This window comes from Coregonus clupeaformis, chromosome 3 (assembly GCF_020615455.1).
Source record: "Coregonus clupeaformis isolate EN_2021a chromosome 3, ASM2061545v1, whole genome shotgun sequence".
NCBI lineage: Eukaryota > Metazoa > Chordata > Actinopteri > Salmoniformes > Salmonidae > Coregonus > Coregonus clupeaformis.
Genome location: NC_059194.1, coordinates 25,050,141 through 25,067,940, shown reverse-complemented (window position 1 = coordinate 25,067,940; position 17,800 = coordinate 25,050,141). Strand labels below are relative to the sequence as shown.

Here is a 17,800-nt window from a genome sequence, read left to right as displayed (position 1 = left end):
CTGAGGCAGGGGACGAGGACTGCGCAGGACTTCGCATTGGAGTTTCGAACTCTGGCAGCTGGGTCCGGGTGGAACGAGCGGGCCCTGATCGACCAGTTCCGGTGGCATCTGCGAGAGGACGTCCGACGGGAGCTAGCCTGCCGTGACACCATGTTGTCCTTCTCGCAACTGGTGGACATGGCCATTCATTTGGACAACCTGCTGGAAACCAGAGGACGTCCCGGAGGAGGTCTGCCCGTTTCCATCCCGGCCGACTCGGATCCAGAACCGATGGAGATGGGTGGAACTGCTAGCCGAGAGAGCGGAGGACGACAGCGCCAGTGTCACACTGGTGGCACGAAGGGACATTTCACCACACGTTGTCGTCAACGCTCTTCTGGGTTTGGAGGCAGCAGGAAGGGCACTCTCACATCAACCCAGGTATCGAACACCCACACTCGTTCAGAGCCCTCTGCTGCACACTGTAAAATACACATCTCCTTTCCTGAGCACATGGTAGTTCCACAGTGTAAGGCGCAAGTCGATTCAGGCGCAGCTGGGAACTTTATGGACAGGGCATTCGCACACCGTATAGGCATTCCATTGATTCCCCTATCCATTCCACGCCCCATCAGAGCACTTGGTAGTCGACCATTAGGGTCTGGGTTGGTTAAGGAAGTTACTGCACCAGTCACCATGATTACCCAGGAGACTCATTGTGAGCAGGTTACTTTTTCCATTATTGATTCTCCTGCTTTCCCTGTGGTATTAGGTATCCCTTGGCTAGCACTCCACAACCCCACCTTCTCATGGCCGCAGAAGATTCTCACGGGGTGGTCGCGAGAGTGTCAGGGTAGCTGTCTAGGTGTTTCCGTTGGTGCAACCATGGTGGAAAGTCCAGACAGTACCTCCACCGTGCGCATTCCCCCTGAATACCTCGATCTGGCGCAAGCGTTCTCTAAAACGCAGGCGACTAAATTACCACCTCATCGGGCGGGGGATTGCGCGAAAAACCTCTGGATAGACGCTGTACCTCCCAGGAGTCATATATACCCCCTGTCACAGGCTGAAACGGTGGCTATGGAAACATATATCACCGAGTCCCTGCGCCAGGTGTATATATGTCCCTCCACTTTACCTGCCTCCTCAAGTATCTTCTTTGTGAAAAAGAAGGACGGAGGTCTGCGCCTGTGCATTGATTATCGACCACTGAACAGGGAGACGATAAGATTTAGTTACCCTCTCCCCCTCATTCCTTCAGTGATTGAATCAATGCATGGGGCGCGCTTCTTCACCAAATTAGATCTCAGGAGTGCGTACAACCTGGTGTGTATCCGAGAGGGAGATGAGTGGAAGACAGCATTCAGCACAACCACGGGGCATTATGAATACCTGGTGATTTCCTATGGTTTGATGAATGCTCCCTCAGTTTTCCAGTCCTTTGTGAACGAGGTGTTTCGGGACATGCTTGGTCGCAGTGTAGTGGTCTACATCGATGACATCCTGGTGTATTCCGCTACGCGCGCCGAGCATGTGTCCCTGGTTCGCAAGGTGCTGGCCCGACTGTTGAAAAATGACCTTCATGCTAAGGCAGAGAAGTGTATGTTTTTCCAGCAGTCCGTCTCCTTCCTTGGATACTGCATTTTCCACCTAAGGTGTGGAGATGGAGGGAGATCACATTTCAGCCGTGCGTAATTGGCCGACTCCAACCACGGTTAAGGAGGTGCAGCGCTTCCTTGGCTTTGTAAACTACTATCGGAGGTTTATCTGGGGCTTTGGCAAGGTCGCAGCTCCCATTACCTCCCTGTTGAAGGGTGGGCCGTCCCGGCTCCGCTGGTCTGCTGAGGCTGACCAGGCCTTCAGCAAACTGCGGGGTCTGTTCACCTCAGCCCCAGTACTGGCCCACCCTGATTCATCACTACCGTTCGTAGTGGAGGTGGATGTGTCCGAGGTTGGGATAGGAGCTGTCCTGTCTCAACGCTCAGGTACGCCACCCAAGCTCCGCCCCTGTGCGTTCTTCTTGACGAAGCTCAGCCCGGCGGAGCAGAACTACGGCGTTGGTGATTGGGAGCTGTTGGCTGTTGTCCGAGCTTTGACCGTGTGGAGGCATTGGCTCGAGGGGGCAAAACACCCTTTCCTCGTCTGGACGGACCACCTTAACCTGGAGTACATCCGGGCAGCGAGGAGGCTGAATCCTCGCCAGGCCAGGTGGGCCCTATTCTTCACCCGGTTTGATTTCACTCTATCATACATCCCGGGTACGAAGAACGTGAAGGCAGATGCGCTGTCCCGGCTGTATGACACAGAGGAGAGGCCCAGCAACAACACTCCCATACTGCCGGCCTCCTGCATTGTGACGCCGGTAGTATGGGCGATGGATGCGGATATAGAGCAGGCATTACGCACGGATCCCTCTCCACCTCAGTGTCCAGATGGGCTACAGTACGTGCCTGCTCTTATCCGTGATCGTCTGATCTACTGGGCACACACGTCACCCTCCTCTGGTCACCCAGGTATCGGCCGTACAGTGCGCTGCCTGACCGGACAATACTGGTGGCCTACCTTGGCTAAGGACGTGAGGGTGTATGTCTCCTCCTGCTCAGTGTGCGCCCAGAGTAAGGCACCTAGGCACCTCCCAGCTGGTAAGTTACAACCTTTACCAGTTCCACAACGACCATGGTCTCACCTAAGTGTTGATTTTCTAACTGATCTTCCCCTCTCCCAAGGTAACACCACCATCCTGGTCGTTGTGGACCGCTTTTCTAAAGCCTGCCGCCTCCTTCCTCTGCCCGGTCTCCCCACGGCTCTGCAAACTGCGGAGGCCCTGTTTACACATGTCTTCCGGCACTACGGGTTACCAGAGGTTATAGTGTCTGACCGAGGTCCCCAGTTCACATCTAAGGTCTGGAAGGCGTTCATGGAACGTCTGGGGGTCTCGGTCAGTCTGACCTCTGGGTTCCACCCCGAGAGTAATGGGCAGGTGGAACGGGTAAATCAGGACGTGGGTAGGTTCCTGCGATCCTACTGCCAGGACCGGCCGGGGGAGTGATCGGTGTTCTTGCCATGGGCAGAATATGCCCAGAACTCTCTCCGCCACTCCTCCACTAACCTAATTCCTTTCCAGTGTATTCTAGGTTACCAACCGGTTCTGGCACCGTGGCACCAGATACAGACCGAGGCTCCTGCGGTGGATGACTGGTTTCGGCGTGCGGAGGAGACGTGGAATGCTGCCCACGTTCACCTCCAACGTGCCGTGCGTCGTCAGAAGGCCAACGCTGACCGCCACCGCAGTGAGGCCCCCGTCTTTGTACCGGGGGATCGGGTCTGGCTCTCGACCCGGAATCTGCCCCTCCGCCTGCCCTGCCGGAAGCTGAGCCTGTGGTTTGTGGGGCCGTTCAAAGTCCTGAGGAGAGTCAACGAGGTCACTTATAGGTTATTACTTCCCCCTGATTACCGTATTAACCCCTCGTTTCATGTGTCTCTCCTCAGGCCGGTGGTAGCTGGTCCGCTCCAGGAGGCTGAGGTGCGGGAGATCCCTCCACCTCCTCTGGACATCGAGGGGGCCCCGGCGTACTCTGTCCGTTCCATCCTGGATTCGAGGCGTCGGGTGGGGGGCCTTCAGTACCTCGTGGAGTGGGAGGGGTACGGTCCGGAGGAACGGTGCTGGGTCCCGGTGAGGGATATCCTCAATCCCTCCATGTTACGGGATTTCCACCGTCGCCATCCAGCTCGCCCTGCTCCGCGTCCTACTGGCCATCCCCGAGGCCGTTGTCGGCGCGCTGCTGGAGCCGCGCGTCAAGGGGGGGGTACTGTCACAACTACCGCCGAGGCTGCCTCCCCTCCTTGTTCAGGCAGGTTTCGGCATTCGTCGTCACCGGCTTACTAGCTACTGCCGATCCCATTCTCATCACTCCACTTGTCATGTCTTGTCTTGTCAATCACACACACCTGGTGCTCATTCCTCTAATTAGTATGTGTATAAGTGTTCCCTCTGTTGCCCTTGTCTTTGTGAGTGATTGTTTCATTGTGAGAGCGAGTAGCTCGGTTGAGCTACTCTTCCATTTGTTATTGCCAAGGTGGAATATTTCCCTTGTGATAGTTTCGTTTGGACGCTTGGTGCCTCCATCCTGCTCCTCATGGCCTATAGGCAGAAACGTAATCAGGAAACACTCGTGGTAAAGACGTTGGTCTGACCAATCGGAATCTATGCTTCAAGACTGTTTTGATCACGCGGAATGGGAAATGTTCTGGGTCGCCTCTGGGAATAGTATTGACGTATACACTGACTTGGTGTCCGGGTTCATCAGGAAGTGCATAGATGATGTTGTTCCTACTGTGACAATTAGAACAAAAACCGTGGATAGATGGCAGCATTCACACAAAATTGAAAGCGCGAACCACCGCTTTTAACCACGGCAAGGTGACTGGGAACATGGACGTGTACAAACAGACCGGCTATTACCTCGGTAAGTCAATCAAAGAGGCTAAACATCAGTACACTGACAAAGTGGAGTCGTAATTCAACGGCTCAGACACGAGACGCATGTGGCAGGGACTCCAGACAATCGTGGATTATAAAGGGAAAGCCAGCCACGTCGCGGACACCGACACCTCACTCCCAGACAAGCTTCTTCACCCGCTTTCAGGAAAACAACACAGAGCCACCGACGTGGGCCCCCGCAGGTGGTGAAGGTAGGAAACAACACCTCCGCTACGCTGATCCGCAACATGGAGGCCCCACCATGGTGTGTGCTCAGCCCCCTCCTGTACTCCCTGTTCACCAATGACTGCGTGGCTACGCACGTGTCCAACTCAATTTATGAATTATAAAAGTGTTGAATACAAAGTGTTGACAGTGCTGAGTAAGAACTTAAACATGAACTCACTAATAAAAACAGCATCTCTTTGTTGTATTCGTTGACAGTCTCTCTCTAGTCATGGTTTTAAAAGTTTTGAAATCTCACAGTATCAACTTTGCTGTAGCTTTCTTTTATGCCTACTACGCTACTGCAGACACGATCATCTGAGCCATCCGATTGGCCAGAGGTAGGCCTATAGTTCACTTATTTGCTCTCTGGGCCCGCCAGGAAGACAGAGTTTGTACCTTCAGACAAATTAAATGGTTCAAAATGGAAACAGTTCGCCTAACCGGAGCGCAGGGCAACTGAATCGGGTGCACCTACCGCCAACAGCCCGAGACAAATAAAAAAAATAGTAACACAAGGCTTATTGTTTTTTGCAATTGACTAGGAATACCTTGGTGATCGACAAATCAATCGCGTTTGACCGGTTGGTTACCACTTCTCTAGAAAGTTGAGTGAATTTCAATCTCGTGCATCTCTCTGTGGGCTGATATTTCTGTGCCGCAGTCCCGGGGAGCTGCGCGGAAGTCTCGGCTACTGCAAGCTCCCCGAGACTGCCGCGCAGAAATATCAGCCTACAGAGAGAAGCACGAGATTGAATTTCACTCAAGAGGGAACATTGATTGTAACATGTGCTTTTCCTCTCCAGAGCTCCGTGAGAGACAGACTGGTGGGTGGCCAGTCTCCTCAATACAAAGGATCTTATGGAGGCTTCATAGTGATTGGTACATGAGTTTCACTATTCTATATCATTACTAGGAGCATGAGTTTTTACTGAACATATGACGTGACCAGGAAAAACTATTTATGGCCCAGAGTAAGGAAATACTCCCATCTTCTATTATTACACAAACATTTTTCAGGGTCAGACAGGCAGACATACCTCCATCAAGGTGTTGGTCTGTGTATCAGGATGATTCTGAATCATAGAAATACAATGACTAGAATGACCCCTCCCCTTCAAGTCATGGTACTGTGATGTGTGGATCAGCAGCCATACTGAGTGTACCCATGCCAGGAATGCTATTTCTATGCCCAGCTTGCCAATGGGCTATATCCCACTGTGGGTTGTTTTGTATGTGACTGGTTGTACTGTTATAATATACTGTATATTCTGCCAGGGGTCTAAAGAATAATGCTACATTTAGGTAACTGATATGTTTTAAAAGTTTGTCATGTTGTAGGTTGCTTTGTGGATGGAGTGGCTGAGGGACAGATAGACGCACAGATGCAGCCCATCTCTGCATTACGTCTACTGGTAAACAACGACTCTGACATGTGGGTTCTGCTCAGCGAGGTGAGCTGTGTGTGTGTATGAGGAAGTGACAGGAAATTGTTTTTTTATTAGTCAGTCAATGGTTGACTAGATTTAAATGTGTTTTCAAACAACTTCTAGGTGCTCAACTGAAAGAGGAAGGGGGCTTGTTTCCCTAGAAAAACATGTCACATTCCTACCTAGTTCCCGCTCTAAACTTAGAGGGACTCTGTGAACTTATTCACAATAATAATCAGTATCCTTGGTACCTTCAGTAGCTCTGACGTCAATCACTATCAACAGATATGAGAACAAACCATAACATTCTGTAACTAGTCTAGTGACCACCCGTCCACAAATGAGTGTCACAAAAAGAGCATGGGAAATCATGTGTATTACAGAATGGGAAAACATTACATTTACATTTTACATTTTAGTCATTTAGCAGACACTCTTATCCAGAGCAACTTACAGTTAGTGAGTGCATACATTTTTCATACTGGCCCCCCGTGGGAATCGAACCCACAACCCTGGCGTTGCAAACGCCATGCTCTACCAACTAAGCATTCATTAAGTTAATTAGTAATAACCGCTCATGCTTCTCCCTGTCTGTCAGATATTTATTCAACTTTGATAAGGGTAATAGAGAGAAGAAACCTTGGAGGGCATGCGGCACTCGCCTGTGACTCAACAACTGGAACAGTGACCTATATTGGACATGGACAGTCAATGCAGTTCCTCCAAGAGCCTCACCTGCTACTGTATGGAAGCACACACACACACTCTGTGGATGTTCTCTTTGCGCACAACAGAGAATTGTTCAACCTTTGACTATAATGTGAATCTGGAGGAGAAAGTGTGTTTTTCTGTTCCTAAATGAGTTTGTCAATCAACTTGAGCACTTCTACATTTGTGGAAGACTTTATACTGGGCACCAGTTTTCAGCTGTGGTTTTAGTCTCAGTTGTCTAGAGGGAAAACATGATTAACATGTACAGGGCTATACTAGAGTGTAAGAACGACAGTTCAGTGATTGGATTGATACACTCGGTGAGTAATGGATGCAATGTACTATGTTGTGTTTGAGAACAAATATGGAGTGGTGCAATTGTTTGTATGAGTGTATTATTGACACTGTTTGCGCAAGTGTGTGTGTGTTCATGTTTCTGGCCAAAATGCTGTAGATCAGGTTCATTCCTCAAGTAGCTTTTCTGCCATAGGTGCATTTCGTTGTTAATCTTCTGTTATGTTTCTGGTACTGAGCTGCTAGTTTCAATGGGGATCACTGGAGCGCAGCCACTCCACATGTATATACAGTATGTATGTGTTACTATGTGCTGTAAATAAATAAATAAAACATGAAAGCATTCTTGATTGTGGATAACAGTTTAACTGCTTGGCAAATTCTCATTTTTTCCCAACCCTTACAGTAGATAGAAAACACAGGTTACCTCTACTCTCTAAAAACAAGAACATTGTCTGACATTACATCCCCTACTTATTTTTACAGATATAACCAAGTTGATGAGTAGTATTTGCTCAATCTCTCCCCACGTTTGGTCTCTAGTTTACTCAGACTAGCAGACAGAAACAGATAATGTTCCCCAGCACAAGTCTAACAGCTGGGTCAACTCAACAATCACTTCTATGGAGACTATATGGGGAGATTCTTAATTGGTTTTCCTCTCCTCCGGATTTGTCAAAAAACTTCCTCGTTAGCCGGCGGGAGAATACATCTGTGTATCATCGGCTGGAGGAGGCAATCAAGGAGATGGCAAACTCATCCTTTCACCTTATAACTAAGAAACTCCTACATATGGCGACCACTTATCGGTATCCAGCTCACAGAGGACTGAGTCGAGGAGAGGACAGACTTTTTCCAAATTGAGAATTAATGGATTGACCTTAAAAAGGGATTGACCCTCAATCTAGGGATTTGTATGTCAACTGAATATCAGGCTACCACAGGCCCATGTAGAGTGTGCCAGATTCTGAAATATAATGTTAACTACAAGAACATGTTCCAGATTGTTGTGAGATACTGAGCCTTCTTAGCTGCTGACATACAATACCTCTACATTTCAACAGATACATTTACAACATGACGTCACAATGAGACGCAGAATATCAAAACTCAAAGCTGGCTGTGCCTCATTTGTCCTTCCGGACACCCTTAGAGCCCCTGTGGAAGGGTGGAAGATGGAGATATCGTTTAGTGAGAGAGGAATATGAGGAGACTACACAAGGGGAGAGGAATACCACCACAGACACTCAATCAAAAAGGCAAATAAAACAGTTTTATTAAAACAAATGTTGAAAAGAGCAACATAATGGTCAAATGTACACACCGGCGACACAGTGCATACACAGCAGGTTTAGGGTGACTTCCTCTGGATCATAAATGCAATGAATTAACTTTCTTCACCAGTGATTCATATGAGCAAGCCCCAAATGGTTCATTCAATTACAATTTATTTGAGCTAATACAAGGGCTGAGCTCTGTTTTAACAAATTGTTTGTTTGAGGAAAACTTTGGCAGTGGAGAGAAGTAATCATCATTGCAATTGAGCCTAGATCTAAAAGCATAGTCTAATAATATTGATGACAAACACAATATTAAAACATGACAATCTAAATTAAATAATTTAGCCTTAGGGTTGCAAAATTCCAGCAACTTTCCCCAAATTCCCTGGTATTCCAGAAAAAGGATAAGCAGGACATTTGTGAATACTCCAACCGGGATTAATGGAAAACCTGAGAATTTTGGGAAAGTTACCAGACATTTGCAACCCAAACTACTAGGCAATCTGAAATGACACAGTTCCCTTGTCTCTTCCTCCAGGTGAGGTTATGTGTAGTAACAGGTAATAAACATATACACCCCAAAATAACATAATGTCGGATACAACAACTGTGCAACAATGACAGCAATACTGTAACAAATACAAAAGGGAAAAAGTAACCCAACTTGAGCTTCACTGAAAAAAACGTAAAGGTGGCGAAGTGAGGGGAGGGTCTAGGGTTGTCATGATGACAAAGGCATAAACTCTACCAGTTGTAGTTCGGGGGCGGTTATGGAGTGGTATACAGGTTATGAGGGATTTGGCTGAAGGTAGAGGGGGCCAGGGGAGGAGGGTTGGTTAAGGAGGGTAGGGGGGGGTTCCTGGCTGGTCGCTTACTTTCGTTTGCTCTTGGTGTCAGTGGTCTGGAACACGCTGGAGGCAGACATGAGGTTCTCGATATACTGACCCAGAACCTGGTTCTCAGACTTCAACTTCAGGTTCTCCTCCTTCACTGCATCCACACGCGATGACAGGTCTGACAATGACAACAATGATTTTCAAGGAACTGCATTAACTGTAACATTATTTACTGATGCTTTCGCCTGTCTGTCTGCACATATCCAGCTGTCTCACCTTCTAGAGTGTGCTGAAGCTCCAACACCTGGTTTATAAGCCTTGTCTTTTCTTCCAGCTCAGCCTGATTCTCCATGTCACCTACAACACACACACAGTGAATTTATTTACAAACATGTCCACAGCAATCACATGCTGCTGGCATTTCACATTTCCCAGAAGTGTGTCTCTTACCGTCCCCATCGGAGCTCATGGCGAAGTACACGTCTTCCTTTTTGGAATGCAGGGCTGCGACTTACAGGGGCACTGGAAGTGGACAACAATAAATGTGAAGGAAGGCAAGGGTCAATGGCCCCATGACTGACGTGTTCAACTCTATTATGTAGTTCAGAAAAGTCGAGGTTTGTGACAACATGGCGCCTACATGTGTGGATTGATTAATAACCGTTTTAGGATTGATTGACTTGCTGTAAATAATTAAATACAATCAACGGTCTCTACAGGTAGGCCTACATTTGATGGCACTGTTCCCACTGCTCCATTCAATTCGCCATCCAAGTGGTACACTTCCACTTGTGATTATGTTAGTTGTTGGCAACATTTCAACATTTCCTTTCAGTTACTTTAAAGGGGCAATCTTGGGATTGCGACATCCATTTTTGGACTTTTAATTATGTAAAATTAATGATATAGCTATACCCTTTAATTCTTGGATGGTCAGTCCTTGCATTACATTTCCATTTGAGTAATTTAGCAGATGCTCTTTTCCAGAGTGACTTACAGTAGTGAGTGCATACATTTATACTTTTTTCGTACAGTGGCGCACTCCCGAGTGGCGCAGTGGTCTAAGGCACTGCATCGCAGTGCTAGCTGTGCCACTAGAGATCCTGGTTCGAATCCAGGCTCTGTCGTAGCCGGCCACAACCGGGAGACCCATGGGGCGGCGCACAATTGGCCCAGTGTCGTCCAGGGTAGGGGAGGGAATGGCCGGCAGGGATGTAGCTCAGTTGGTAGAGCATGGCGTTTGCAACGCCAGGGTTGTGGGTTCGATTCCCACAGGGGGCCAGTATGAAAAATTGTATGCACTAACTGTAAGTCGCTCTGGATAAGAGCGTCTGCTAAATGACTAAAATGTAAATGTAAAATGTACAGGTCCCTGTGGGAATCAAACCCACAACCCTGGTGTTGCAAGCGCCATGCTCTACCAAATGTGCCAAGGATCTCATGGATGGTCAGTCCTTGCACAGCTCCGTCTCTGAATATGAGAGTGGTTACATCTCTCCAGCCCCATCCCTCAGCTGTTTACCAAAACAGTGGCGGGGTTTTCGTTTTGTTGTTGTTTGAAATGCAGATTTCCCATTTAATGTCTTTACATAATATACACGTGCTGGCTGCAAGACTATTACCCTATTATTACCCTAACCCTAGCTTTGAGCAGAGAGATAACGAGATAGCTAGGTAGCTACTGGCTAAATTACCTAGCTAGTTACCATGCTAGCTAACGTTAGCTAAAGAATGGCATTTTGTCTGCCCGTAGTCACAATAAGCAAATCTAGAAACACTTGTCCACCCAAATGTATGTTATGCTACCGGTAATGTTATGAATCATGTTCTTCTACCGGCGTCCAGGCTTAGCACCAAAGTTAGCCACGTTAGCAGGCTAGTTAGCCGGTTAGCTAATCTTGCTAGCTACGCCGACAGAGGCCAGCTGGCGAAACAATAACAAACCCTGACAGACCTCTCTTATTTGCTACCCAGAACAATACTTTCTACAAAACCATTAAAACAGCACAAATCGACATTGACAGAAAATATGTAACTTACTTACCCTCAAAGACCAAGAAAATTATTGAATGTTGTGCTGAAATGGAAAATGACAGGAAAAATACAACAATCCTGCCAGCAGCTGCTCAATATATCTAGCGCTTCATTCGTGTGATGTGTCACGTGTGTCCGCTAGGGGGGGTCCTCGTCGTCGTCTTCTTCGATGAGGTTTAACGGCGGTTGGCATCCAATAAATGTTGCATTACCGCCACCTACTAGACTGGAGTATAACTCCCTTATACTTTGCTTAAAAAAAAAATAATAATTCCAACAAATACCCTACCATCTAACACTACACTCACAAAAATAAAATAATAAGAAGAATAATTATTACCATACTCCACTATTTAAATCTATTCATTCCTACTTCAGGCCAACAGCCTGAAAGGATGGGACACCACCACATAACACACCCTGTAACTCTTCTGATGTCAAGTCTCGCACACCCAAATACCTCTCTGCAGCTGCCACCACAACCTATATTTTCTGCGACTTACGTTTCATCCCTGCAGTACAGTTGATAACCATTGCTATAAATGCCAAAAATCCAATCTTACTGAAACATATATAACTTGTTGATTTATCCCTCTTTACTGGTACATATCTACTATTCACACCACTCCTCTCAGGATCCCTCCCCCTTGACCCATCTTCCTCTACTTTCTTCACTGCCTCAGCATAAGACAACTTCTGCACTACTCTAACCCTGGAAACCTCAACCTGCCTCTCACACCGGACATTTCGGATCCCCAGCCCCATGGGCACCCCTACAATTAACACATACCACTACTTTCCCCAATGCTACACATTCCTTTGTCTCATGCCTTTCTGCACACCGAGGAACCTCCCTCCTACACACTGCTGTCACATGCCCATAAGCTTGACACTTGTAACAACGTAATGTATTCGGCACAAAAGCTGGTACCGGAAAGCATATATATCTATTGGGGATTTATTATTCTCCTAAACTGATGGGATGACTAACTTAGAAAGAATGCATTCTTGACTGGGCTAATGTAGGCTGTGACACCTGGCAAGGCTGTGATTGATGTGAAGAGCTGTTTTAGGGGTTAAAATAAGATAAGGATTGTGTCTTCAAATGCTAGACTATAATAGTTATTTGTGACCTGTGAGCCTTCCTCTGACGTAGGAATGATGTCTAAGGGAGCTGGCTCTTCTCACTATGATAGGTTGTTATGATAATCTTGTGCCTGGCTGAAGTGTGTAACAAATGGCGCCGAAGAGATGAGACCAACCTCTGAATCAATGGATTGGCTGAGTAAGTTTAAACCACACTCAGTCCTTTACTCTAATTGGCCAGCAGAGAAGTGGGAAACTCCCTCTGTCAGAGTATTTGGGTATTGTTTCTGGAACAATGAGTTAGTTCTCTGGAGTGTCCTGCGAGACATCTCAGAGAGTCCGTATATACGAAACATCATATTTACCATTGAAGGTTTTTGCATTAATTAAAATAACTAGTATACCTTAGAAGTCGTGTTGACCTCTTTTGTTCCTAATACCAGATTTGAATTGACGCGACTTTGACATATCCTAACATCACTTTGTCGGGCAAAGACAACATCAAAACTCAAAAGAACAGACAATGACTCTTCTGTTTCTCCACTCACGCCACCCTGTCTGCGTCGCACCAAACGACGAGCATCACAAACACCGGAAATCTTCCCCTTCAGTTGGTCAGCTTTCACATTTACCGCTACCCCAGTAATCACGCCTTTCAATGGCGCCCTTTTCTTGAGAGCAAAACAATTAACATCTCTTTCCCCATTCGTTTAACACAGAGCACCTTCTCCCTCTGACCAGCAGAAACACAAACAATTATCACTAGACCACTTCTGGTTACCCTCACCGATTCCATAGCACCCAACTCTGTTTTCACCCACCCTGAAACCACAAATGGATCAGCCAAAAGGCAAGGGTCCACTTTTTCCAAAAACTTCTCTCCTACTGTCACAGACTCATCTTTATCCTGACCCTCCGTGCAAACCTCGGGCTCCGAGAACTTCACCACACCTCCCACCTCCGATACTTCGCCCTCATTCACTTCCATTTCTACTCCTGTCTTCAACTCACTCTGCTTACACTTTCTACCATTCTTCTTTAACAAACCATCTCCATTTTCTCTGCCCTCTTCCTCCCTCTCTCTCTTAGACCTCCTCTGGCTCTCTTTTTCCGTCCATTCCTCCTCCGTATTCCAAGTATAACTCTCCTGACATACATGCCTTATCTAGGGACGCCACTTAACCTGCTGTCACATTCTCCGTACAATCAGCACGAACCCTCAGGATGTCCACAAGTTGTTTTGGAACAACATCAGACAAACATTCCACCATGTTGTTCCCATCTTTCACCGCTAGGGGGTGACATAAAATAGATTATTAAAACCAGAGCATAATTTAGCTACAGCAGCTACAAATGTATTTGTCCTGATTGTTGCCATTATTGCGAGCCCCTTTGCAACAATGTCACAGGGGATCGATGACATTGCATTTTGTTGTTACAAAGTTACAATATTTGCAATTTCTCTGCTTTGACTAGACAGTTTGACACAGACAGGAAAAAGCATGGTCAAACCCTTTTTTTTTTTTTTTAAGATTATATTTTATTTTGGAGTTTCACAGGTGTATAGCACAAAACAGAAATGTCACCAACATAGCATTTTCCCCATCCATTTGTTTATATTAATTGCTAATGTGTTTACATCATAGAAACCATTTTGTAAAAGTATTCAAGAAGAATGCCATGAAGAATACCGACTGTGCTCAGCACAGACAAGCAGAATAAGGCACCCAAAGTCATGTAAAACCCAGGCAACCTAGAAATACAAGGTAAGCTGCATTAGAGTCCAGTTCACGTATTCATTTTCAGGGGAAGGTAGGGTACAGATTAAGCCATGTTCATTTTTTCAGGCAATCCTACCTTTTTTTAGTGGACATGACATATCCATTGAAATACATTTGTCGAGCCACCATATACACAACACCTCCAAGAACTGCAAGCGCTTGGAAGACACAAATGTACAGTATGTAATGGTATTTTATGGTACAAAATGTAAGGAATGCCCTAAAACATTCTCAGACATACAGTATTACCTTCACTGAAGAGCAGTCCAGAAGTCCACAGCACCACTAGGAAGACTGGGTACAACTCAACATTGTTCTGACTAGGGATGCAGTAGAACAATGACACACACACACACACACATCAGCATTGAGTTATGCAGACACAACATTTAATCTAAAATCAATAAAGTTTTGAATTCTTACTGTGCCCTGAATGTTCTCTCAAACTCTGGTGGTCCAGTGACAGCGGGCGGCATGACCTTGTGTGTCATTCTCGCCAGCCCCACCTGTCTCGCCAGGTACCCTGAGGAAGATACCCCAACAACACTTCAATCTTACAAACTCAACATTATATTTACACAATATAGGCCTTCATGGTTCTGTTCCCATAAGCAGGGGCATAGATATTCGTGTAGTCAACCATATTGCAGTGTAAGGCCTGAAAGTTTAGTTTGCTTACCCATTTGTAGGGCAGAAAACAGAGACACGGCAGCCAGCAGAAGGGGTATTTCCAAAGTCATGATTTTAGTATAGTTTTAGCCTAAGACAGATAGGGTTTGTCCACTGTTATAACACCAGGTTGGTTTGCGTAACTTCCTTAGGGAAAGTCACACCCATTGTCAACAAGTCTGTTCTTGTATTATGAATGCTCCAGAGCTGAGTTTCTATAACCCGCCCATAATATTGAGGAGGGGTTGTTTTAGGAGGCTGAGTGAAAACAGGTGGCTGTCCACTTCTGATAGCAAAAATAAATATACAGTAGGCCTATATACATAAATTTTATTTTATTTTAATTTTATATACATTATTACTCACATTCAGTATTGTATACAGTATGCATATAGTCATTCAGTGTAGTAGGCTATATTGTCAGAAGAACTTGGATAATGTTGGAGGTGACATAATGACCTCACTGTGATTTGATGCCCTTTAGATCTTTGCCCAGTGACCCACCGCATGCTTTGGTTGTATAGTGATCGACAGGCACTATGCAGCTCAATATGAGTGATGTCAGCGCCTCTTAAAGGTGCTGCATGGTCAATCAGATATCTGCATTGGCCGTGCAGCATTTACGGTGATACAGCCTCTGCAGAAGTCAGGGCATTCATACTTCTTGTGCTTCGCGGAGCAGTGCAGAGCTGTTGTGAAGGAAGTTGTCAAGGAAGTGAGTTTGTGTTTATACAGGACCTCCCGCCCCCACCTACCATCAAGTAATCATGTCAATGCGGAGCTATAACGGAGCCGATGAAGTGTCGAGTGGAGATGAGAGTGAGAAGAATCGGATTTCAGTGGCGAATGCAAAAGGAAATAAGAGAAATAAAATGGAGGTTAAATCCAAACCAAGTTCTGAGTCTTTTTTGGTTGTAATAAGGGTTTTGGATCGATGTTGTTACCTGGGAGATCCGTTTGAAGTCTATTAAAATTATGGATGCATTGGATGAGAATAACGAGAAGTGGGCTTATTTTGTTTTTGTGTGTTTCTATGGAACAGAAGGAGCGTGCTTTGCGCCTCAACAAGATTTCGGATTGGAATGTGTAGTGTGTGGATCTTCGAAGCAGGGCGCCTACGAAGGGTGTTATCTCTGGGGTGGCGCTAGAAGTAAATGCGAAGGATATACGTGAGGAATTGGATCAAGTGGTTGGTGCACAACGACTGACCCGCATGGTAGATTGAGTGTGGAAGCCCACTCCATAAGCCCACTCCATCCATTCTATTCTTTTTTGATGAAGAGTCTCACTTGTCACGTGTATTTGGGTTATATGAGATTCCCTGTGAGAGCCTCGTGCCCAAACTCAAGCAGTGTGATAAATGTACATTATTTGGTCATGTGTCAAGTGCATTCGGAAAGTATTCGGACCCCTTGACTTTTTCCACATGTTGTTACGTTGCAGCCTAATTCTAAAATTGATGAAATACAACATTTTCCTTGTCAACCTGCACACAATACCCCATAATGACAAAGCGAAAACAGGTTTTTTGACATTTTTACAAATGTATTAAAAATAAAAAACAGAAATACCGTATTTACATAAACATTCAGACCCTTTGCTATGAGATTCGAAATTGAGCTCAGGTTTTATTTTATTTATTTATTTAACCTTTATTTAACCAGGTAAGCCAGTTGAGAACAAGTTCTCATTTACAACTGCGACCTGGCCAAGATAAAGCAAAGCAGTGCGATAAAAACAACAACACAGAGTTACATATGGGGTAAAACAAAACATAAAGTCAAAAATACAACAGAAAATATATATACAGTGTGTGCAAATGTAGCAAGTTATGGAGGTAAGGCAATAAATAGGCTATAGTGCAAAATAATTACAATTAGTATTAACACTGGAATGATAGATGTGCAAGAGATGATGTGCAAATAGAGATACTGGGGAGCAAATTAGCAAAATAAATAACAATATGGGGATGAGGTAGTTGGGTGGGCTAATTTCAGATGGGCTGTGTACAGGTGCAGTGATCGGTAAGGTGCTCTGACAACTGATGCTTAAAGTTAGTGAGGGAGATAAGTGTCTCCAGCTTCAGAGATTTTGGTGCATCCTGTTTCCATTGATCATCCTTGAGATGTTTCTACAACTTGATTGGAGTTCACCTGTGGTAAATTCAATTGATTGGACATGATTTGGAAATGCACACACCTGTCTATATAAGGTCCCACAGTTGACAGTGCATGTCAGAGCGAAAGCCATGAGGTCGAAGGAATTATCCGTAGAGCTCTGAGACAGGATTGTGTCGAGGCACAGATCTGGGGACAGGTACCAAAACATTTCTGCAGCATTGAAGGTCCCCAAGAACACAGTGGCCTCCATCATTCTTAAATGGAAGAAGTTTGGAACCACCAAGACTCTGCCTAGAGCTGGCCGCCCGGCCAAACTGAGCAATCGGGGGAGAAGGGCCTTGGTCAGGAAGGTGACCAAGAAGCCGATGGTCACTCTGACAGAGCTCCAGAGTTCCTCAGAGGAGATGGGAGACTAGTGGGGATCAGGGAAAAGCTGAACGGAGCAAAGTACAGAGAGATCCTTGATGAAAACCTGCTCCAGAGCGCTCAGGACCTCAGACTGGGGCGAAGGTTCACCTTCCAAAAGGACAATGACCTTAAGCACACAGCCAAGACAACGCAGGAGTGGCTTCGGGACATGTCTCTGAATGTCCTTGAGTGTCCCAGCCAGAACCCGGACTTGAACCCGATCGAACATCTCTGGAGTGACCAGAAAATAGCTGTGCAGTGACGCTCCCCATCCAACATGACAGAGCTTGATAGGATCTGCAGAGAAGAATGGGAGAAATTCCCCAAATACAGGTGTGCCAAGCTTGTAGCATCATACCCAAGAAGACTCGAGGCTGTAATCACTGCCAAAGGTGCTTCATCTAAGTACTGAGTAAAGGGTTTGAATACTTATGTAAATTTAATATTTCAGTTATTTAATACATTTG

At 45.9% G+C, this 17,800-nt stretch overlaps 2 protein-coding genes and 1 long non-coding RNA gene across 4 annotated transcripts; 1 reads left to right on the top strand and 2 right to left on the bottom strand.

The window, feature by feature from the left end:
* Positions 1–4,901: 4,901 nt before the first annotated feature.
* LOC121542759 lies at positions 4,902–7,464 on the top strand. The gene is made up of 3 exons (XR_005995959.2): positions 4,902–5,566; positions 6,026–6,138; positions 6,713–7,464. It is a non-coding gene; the product is annotated as an uncharacterized LOC121542759 (long non-coding RNA).
* Positions 7,465–8,370: 906 nt separating this feature from the next.
* Positions 8,371–11,400, bottom strand: LOC121542752 (short coiled-coil protein B). Its single transcript, XM_041852283.2, has 4 exons — positions 11,280–11,400; positions 9,686–9,757; positions 9,512–9,592; positions 8,371–9,413 (listed from the first exon to the last, which is right to left on the bottom strand). The coding sequence occupies exons 2-4, from the start codon at positions 9,702–9,704 to the stop codon at positions 9,271–9,273; spliced, it is 243 nt and encodes an 80-aa protein (XP_041708217.1). The 5' UTR covers positions 9,705–9,757; positions 11,280–11,400; the 3' UTR covers positions 8,371–9,270.
* A 2,507-nt stretch (positions 11,401–13,907) lies between these two features.
* On the bottom strand, positions 13,908–14,957 carry mgst2 (microsomal glutathione S-transferase 2). 2 transcript variants are annotated; one of them, XM_041852233.1, is made up of 5 exons: positions 14,816–14,957; positions 14,560–14,659; positions 14,386–14,456; positions 14,213–14,294; positions 13,908–14,108 (listed from the first exon to the last, which is right to left on the bottom strand). In XM_041852233.1, exons 1-5 carry the CDS (start codon positions 14,874–14,876, stop codon positions 13,991–13,993), a joined length of 432 nt encoding a protein of 143 aa, XP_041708167.1. In that variant the 5' UTR covers positions 14,877–14,957; the 3' UTR covers positions 13,908–13,990. The 2 variants fall into 2 exon arrangements, with proteins under 2 accessions (XP_041708167.1, XP_041708174.1); XM_041852240.1 differs by lacking the exon at positions 14,213–14,294 and having other exon boundaries at positions 14,006–14,108.
* Positions 14,958–17,800: the final 2,843 nt, after the last annotated feature.